This window comes from Salmo salar, chromosome 14 (assembly GCF_965601325.2).
Source record: "Salmo salar chromosome 14, fSalSal1, whole genome shotgun sequence".
Lineage (NCBI taxonomy): Eukaryota > Metazoa > Chordata > Actinopteri > Salmoniformes > Salmonidae > Salmo > Salmo salar.
The window spans coordinates 48,227,501-48,235,000 of NC_138304.1; the positions used below are offsets into that span (position 1 = coordinate 48,227,501).

Consider the following 7,500-nt stretch of genomic DNA (forward strand, 5'->3'; position numbering starts at 1 on the left):
GCCATTTTTCTCATAAAAAAGCGATAATATTCCGACCGGGAATCTGCGTTTAGGTAAACAAACGAAAGAAAACAAAGCATGGGGTCGACTCGGGCACGCGCCTGAGTCTCACAGTACTGTAACCAGCCACTATCCAAACGCGCTACTTTTTTTCAGCCAGAGCCTGCAACGCCACGATTCAGCTTTTTGCCGCCTTCTGAGAGCCCATGTGAGCCGTAGGAAGTGTCACGTAACAGCAGAGATCCTCTGTAATGGATAGAGATAATCAAGAAGGGCAAGAAATTGTCAGACAGGGCACTTCCTGCATGGAATCTTCTCAGGTTTTGGCCTGCCAAATGAGTTCTGTTATACTCACAGACACCATTCAAACAGTTTTAGAAACTTTGGAGTGTTTTCTATCCAACGCTAATAATTATATGCATATTCTAGTTTCTGGGCAGGAGTAATAATCAGATTAAATCGGGTACGTTTTTTATCCGGCTGTGAAAATACTGCCCCCTAGCCATAACAGGTTAACTGACTAGCTAACATTAGCCAGCTAGCTAGCTGGTGTTATGACATGAGTACAGTATGACATTGTAATTCGTTTTGTTTAATGTTTTAGGGACTCCTGAAACAACCAGCAAACCAGGCTGTCATCTTGGGAAAGAGTGGATGTAAAGAATCTAGCTAGCTAAAGCATTTACTGCAAATTAAATGTACAATTGTGTAAGCTTGCCTTGCAATGCAGCAGAAGTAACAAAGCTAACGTTAGCTCACTATTTACTTGCTTATTGTGTAGTGGAGGATGTGTAGCTAGCTACAGTATGTAGCCGATCTGTGTATGGACCCTAAAACGTTCTGAACTAATATTCATACCAATCTATGAACCTCAGCTATCATAGTTGTTGTATCAACTTCAAGTCTGAATGGCATTAATGAAGCCTATGGATTGAGTAGATAACTTTATTGTTCCAAGGATGCAAGTCCTATATACACATGTACTGTAGTTATTACCATGCATGAGATTCCCATATTGTAGCCTGTACATTGAATATATTCACTGATCATGTACTCTTCCTTAGCAAATAAAGGAGTGGTTCAGGTATGAATCTCTGTGAGACATTCTTTTTCAGTCATATCCAATGCCAGGTGTATCAAACTCCAGTCTTTGAATGATGCTGTGTCTGCATGTACACTTCAACAGTGTTTACCACTCTGGATAATAGAACGAGTCAAAATTCACCCAAGGCTGAAAAACGTTGGCTAAACTGGAACACTAGTGCGAGCCCATAGCAAATGAATAGAATCGAACGTTCGCAGAGCCTGTTTTGACTGGAGTGATGCTTAGAATTCCATTTTGCCTAAATGGCACAAAAAAAGGATCCCTGTTTATGTTACCACTACAATCTGTTCGTCGAACAAAGCTGGAAAAAAACAACTTGTGTTGGAAGTAAATATCCGCACCTCGATGGTATCAACTGTGCTTATGTCTGCGTAATGACAAAGGAAAAAATAAAAACTTCTGACAAATGAGCTCGCTGCCCAGACTTACATAATTACAAAGAGGAGATTCTCCTGATTAAATTGGTGCACGACTTGAAAAAAATCTAATATACATTGTGAGATATATGGCGAAATAGACCGGCATGCCTCTCCATAGGAAAACATTGGGGGGAGCTCAGCGTTCCAAGGGCAAAAAGTATTTTGGGGCTAGAATTTGATAACAACCGAGCTAGCTGCCCAGGCTTACATAATTAGAAAGAGGAGATTATCATGATTAAAATGGCGTCCGACTTGAAAAAAATCTAAATATACACATTGCGAGATATTTGGCGAAATAGACAGACATGCCTATATTTCCCCCATAGGAAACAATGGGAAGACCGCAGAGTTCCAATAGATTTTTTTAGTTATTTTAACTATCAAACAAAGTGAGCAGGTCTCGTTGCCAACAATAGCGAAGCAGGCATTGTGACGTTGAACAATAAGCTGGGACTAGAATGTTCGGAAGGCGAGTTGGTGGCACGGTGCTCAATAGAACTAATAGGAGCTGGCTCGTTGAAAAATGCACAAATATACTGCTCAAAAAAATAAAGGGAACACTTAAACAACACATCCTAGATCTGAATGAAAGAAATAATCTTAATAAATACTTTTTTCTTTACATAGTTGAATGTGCTGACAACAAAATCACTCAATGGAAATCCAATTTATTACATTTACATTTTACATTTTAGTCATTTAGCAGACACTCTTATCCAGAGTGACTTACAGTAGTGAATGCATACATTTCATTTCATACATTTTTTTGTTTTTTTCTGTGCTGGCCCCCCATGGGCTGGCCCCCCGTGGGAATCGAACCCACAACCCTGGCGTTGCAAACACCATGCTCTACCAACTGAGCTACAGGGAAGGCTGTATTTATCAACCCATGGAGGTCTGGATTTGGAGTCACACTCAAAATTAAAGTGGAAAACCACACTACAGGCTGATCCAACTTTGATGTAATGTCCTTAAAACTGTGTTAACCCACCAGGGGTCACTGTGTTAACCCACCAGGGGTCACTGTGTTAACCCACCAGGGGGCACTGTGTTAACCCACCAGGGGTCACTGTGTTAACCCACCAGGGGTCACTGTGTTAACCCACCAGGGGGCACTGTGTTAACCCACCAGGGGGCACTGTGTTAACCCACCAGGGGTCACTGTGTTAACCCACCAGGGGGCACTGTGTTAACCCACCAGGGGGAACTGTGTTAACACACCAGGGGGCACTGTGTTAACACACCAGGGGGCACCGTGTTAACCCACCAGGGGTCACTGTGTTAACCCACCAGGGGGCACTGTGTTAACCCACCAGGGGGCACTGTGTTAACCCACCAGGGGTCACTGTGTTAACCCACCAGGGGGCACTGTGTTAACCCACCAGGGGGAACTGTGTTAACACACCAGGGGGCACTGTGTTAACACACCAGGGGGCACCGTGTTAACCCACCAGGGGTCACTGTGTTAACCCACCAGGGGGCACTGTGTTAACCCACCAGGGGGCACAGTGTTAACCCACCAGGGGTCACTGTGTTAACCCACCAGGGGTCACAGTGTTAACCCACCAGGGGTCACTGTGTTAACCCACCAGGGGGCACTGTGTTAACCCACCAGGGGGAACTGTGTTAACACACCAGGGGGCACTGTGTTAACACACCAGGGGGCACCGTGTTAACCCACCAGGGGTCACTGTGTTAACCCACCAGGGGGCACTGTGTTAACCCACCAGGGGGCACAGTGTTAACCCACCAGGGGTCACTGTGTTAACCCACCAGGGGTCACAGTGTTAACCCACCAGGGGTCACTGTGTTAACCCACCAGGGGTCACAGTGTTAACCCACCAGGGGGCACAGTGTTAACCCACCAGGGGTCACTGTGTTAACCCACCAGGGGGGGGTTGCGTTAGCTTTCAGAAATCTATATTTTCAAAAAGCAGACCATCGTCAGATGACAACAGAAGTGCAACGCTATTTGGCTAGCAGCCACACATTTTGTAAGTAAATGAGCTTATATTTGGCTAACAGCCGCATGATGCATGGCCATCAGGTATGTTTATCATAGGGAGTATGTAGCTGGCTACATTTCTTAATGTTGCATTGTAACTTCCTATCGGAGAACTAAACGGGGCGGCTGATAGAATGCATGTTTGTGAATGCGGGAGTTTGATTGGTCAAGACAAGTGCAAAGATATTTTTATCGGAGTGGAGAAGTGCAACTGAACTACAGAATTAGTCCTTTTTACATGAATGATTCTGATTGAACCGTGAGTGAAGCCAAGCAGAAGTTGTGATAAGAAGCATTTTAGACCTGCGTTTACAAAACGAAGCAAGATATTTTTTTCTGTGTTTTTAACTTTCCCTTTCTGTGCGAGAACTGCAGAATCCTGCGTTATTGCGACCTCTGCACTCTCACACAGCCACTCATAGAGACGAGAATACAGAATACAGCTGGGGGCACAGTGATCAGTCCACCAATGTGCCACACACACACACACACACACCTTATTTACATATATCTACATATAAAAACAGACATAGTTATTTTATATCTGATTGAACCAATCTCTCAGTCCAGAGTCTGTAGCCCCTCCCTTCCCATCCTTGGTTATGTTGTTATTTTAGTTGGTTATTATTTTAGTTGGTTATTATTTTAGTTGGTTATTATTTTAGTTGGTTATTATTTTAGTTGGTTATTATTTTAGTTGGTTATTATTTTAGTTGGTTATTATTTTAGTTGGTTATTATTTTAGTTGGTTATTATTTTAGTTGGTTATTATTTTAGTTGGTTATTATTTTAGTTGGGTTATTATTTTAGTTGGTTATTATTTTAGTTGGTTATTATTTTAGTTGGTTATTATTTTAGCTTGATGCCTCCCTCCCCCCTTTACAGCCCCCTCCGCCCCCCCTCAGGAGGTGCACCTGTCCAGTCTAAGCTCCACCTCCCTCAAGGTGAGTTGGGTGGCCCCGCCCGCTGCGTCCCGCCACGGCGCCATCGTGGCGTACACCGTCAGCTACCAGTCCACCGGCAGCTCCAGCGAGGACCCCGAGCGTCACGATGTGTCGGGGATCGGAGCAGACGCCTCTAGTTATGTGCTGGAGGGCCTGGAGAAGTGGACAGAGTACCAGGTGTGGGTTAGAGCTCACACTGATGTGGGCCCAGGCCCAGAGAGCGCTCCGGTCAGGATCAAAACTAAAGAGGACGGTAGGTTGGCTTCTGGTTCTGGGTTGTACCGTCGTCCTCCCTGGGTGAAGCTCTTCTACTCCGACTGACTCCTCCTTCCGTCCGTCTCTTTGGCTTTCCTGCCGTAATCTTCCCTTCTCTATTTGTCTCTTGTCTTTAACAGTTTCTGATCTCTACTGGTTTCTGCTGGTCTCTACTGGTTTCTATTAGTCTTTACTGGTTTCTACTATTTTCTACTGGTTTCTCCGTCTCGACTTGATTTATACTGATTTATACAATTTTTGACTGGTCTCTACTGGTCTATACTGGTCTCTATTGGTCTTAACTGGTTTTTACACGTTTCTACTGGTTTCTGCTTGTCTCTACTGGTCTCTACTGGTCTCTATTGGTCTACACTGGTCTATACTGGTATTTATTGGTCTCTACTGGTCTATACTGGTCTCTATTGGTCTCTACTGGTCTATACTGGTCTCTATTGGTCTCTATTGGTCTCTACTGGTCTATACTGGTCTCTATTGGTCTCTATTGGTCTCTACTGGTCTATACTGGTCTCTATTGGTCTCTGCTGGTCTATACTGGTCTCTACTGGTCTCTATTGGTCTTAACTGGTTTTTACAGGTTTCTACTGGTTTCTGCTTGTCTCTTCTGGTATCTACTGGTCTGTACTTGTTTCTATATGTCTCTTCTGGTTTCTACTACTTCTACAGGTACTGTTGCACATCTCTTCTTCCTGTACTCTCTATACTGGTGATCACTCTCTGTCTTTATATTGCTATCTCTTCCTTCTGTTCCTCTCTCTGTGTTGACCTTCCTCAGTGACTTTCAGACTTGCTATCCAGGGTTAAGGCTCATCACCCTCAACGCCATCTCCTTTTATTACTGCATCCCTTCTTTCTCTCTCTCTTCTTCCTCCTGTGGTTCTGTCCTCATGTATAGTTCACGTCTGGCTCCCTCTGAGCCCTGGAAACTGGAACACAACTCACTTAGTCACTCCTTCTTTTTTCCACTTCCCTCTCTTTTCTCACTTCTTTATTTTGTTCGAAGCGTGATGGAGTGTTCCTAGGAGGCAACTTTCTATAATTAATGTGTTTGAAGTTGCAGCTACACAGCTAATTGCATACTCACTGTAATTAGAGGTTTTACACTCCGGCAACAGAGCGCACACACACACACACACACACACACACACACACACACACACACACACACACACACACACTAGGCTGGCGGTGACGAGGCATCCTATGGGCAGTAGTCAGATCTTTACGCATTCCTCTGTGGATTTAGCCGCATTTTAAAACCTGTTAAGGCAACATTTTGATTTCCGCCTAAATAGACATACCCAAAAGCACTCGTTTTTCTTGAGATTGCCATAAACAATAACTAGTAATGTTGCATAGTTCTAGAAAGGTCTGGAACTCACCTTTTTGGGTAAAAAATAGTTCTACTTTGCTGAGGTGTAGTCAGTTCTGAGGACACAAGATCATGTATAGCGTACAAATATCAGGACAATATAAAAAATAATATTGGATTTTTCCTGTTCAACAATAGTGGGGGAATATGCCACCTTTTGAAATGACTAAAATGCTTTTTAAATATAAAAAAATATATAAAAATGATAAACACATTTAGAACCGGCCACATCAAAATACATCATTACCACCTGGATTCAGTCTTATGCAGCAAAATTTGAAATTGTGTTTTTTACATTAGATAAAAGTAGAGACTCAGAGCTATAAAATGGTATATCATACACCGCAGTTGAGGAACAATGGGAAAGTAATTCTGCTTTAAAAGTTGATAAACTTGTATCCCCACTTTTGAGAAAATGGCCCGTGAATGTTTTGGTACTACTACTGGAGAGCTCTTCTTTGTCTCCACCCATTCAGTATCATTCACACCCACTTAAGCTTTAGCCCCACCCATCTCTTTAAGGATTCACATGTGAAGCCATGTGCTAAACAGAGTGAGTAAGGTAGTGTAGTAAACAACCAAAGATTTCAAGACTAAAAGTGGTGGAAGTACTAGCAAACTTTATCTAGTCCTTGTCCTATATCCTAATCTGACTTTGGGGCAGGTCATGTTGTTCTTCACATTACCGTCTCTGGTAAACACACTATATCAAGTACAATCAAAGTTTATTTGTCACATGTACAGGATACAGAAGATGTAAATGGTACAGAGAAATGGTTATTTGCATATTAACAATATCAAAAAACATAAAGTGTCCAGATAAATATACTGTATAAATATTTTATAATTATTAGATGATTCTTACCCAATCACACTTGTCTAAATTGATGGGTCATGTGAAAGAAATGCTTTAACCACCTCCCAGTCACATCTAGCTAAGTGGGTGGGTCATGTAATCATCTGGCAAAGTGGAGTCGTTTGTTTAGACATGTAGCTAGTTAGCTACACAATAAACCGTAATCCCAACTCATACAGTACAAACGGATTGTCATAGCTAGCCACCATGCATTAAATACTGTAGTATGAATCTGCAGGAAGCTAAAGCTAGCCAACTAGGCTCAATGTTAGCTGGCTAGCTAACATTAGGTTATAACTGGCAAGGCTTTCTGTGCTACTAATAATATTACTACACAGATCATAGCTACACGTTAACTAGCTAGCCAGCAAGCTAATTTTAGCTAGCTAGCTAGCTAACAGTACGCATTAACTTGAAATTAAGATGACTTTCTGACAAAATTAGAAATAATTTAATATCTGAAAACTGTAGCTAGACTCTTACCCGTATAGATGGCCTTGTGCAGAAAGTAGTCCATCACAACTTT

At 42.6% G+C, this 7,500-nt stretch overlaps 1 protein-coding gene across 8 annotated transcripts in view; it reads left to right on the top strand.

Moving 5' to 3' along the window:
- The window catches only part of LOC106569653 (receptor-type tyrosine-protein phosphatase F), a 470,260-nt gene that overhangs the window by 333,172 nt on the left and 129,588 nt on the right, over window positions 1-7,500 (top strand). For 6 of the 8 annotated variants that reach the window (XM_082961019.1, XM_082961018.1, XM_082961020.1 and 3 more), the window contains one exon: window positions 4,415-4,726. The exons of the other annotated variants lie outside the window; for them this stretch is intronic. In XM_082961019.1, the coding sequence (XP_082817145.1) occupies window positions 4,415-4,726 (312 nt within the window). The remainder of the gene's footprint in view (window positions 1-4,414; window positions 4,727-7,500) is intronic. 8 annotated transcript variants of the gene reach the window in all.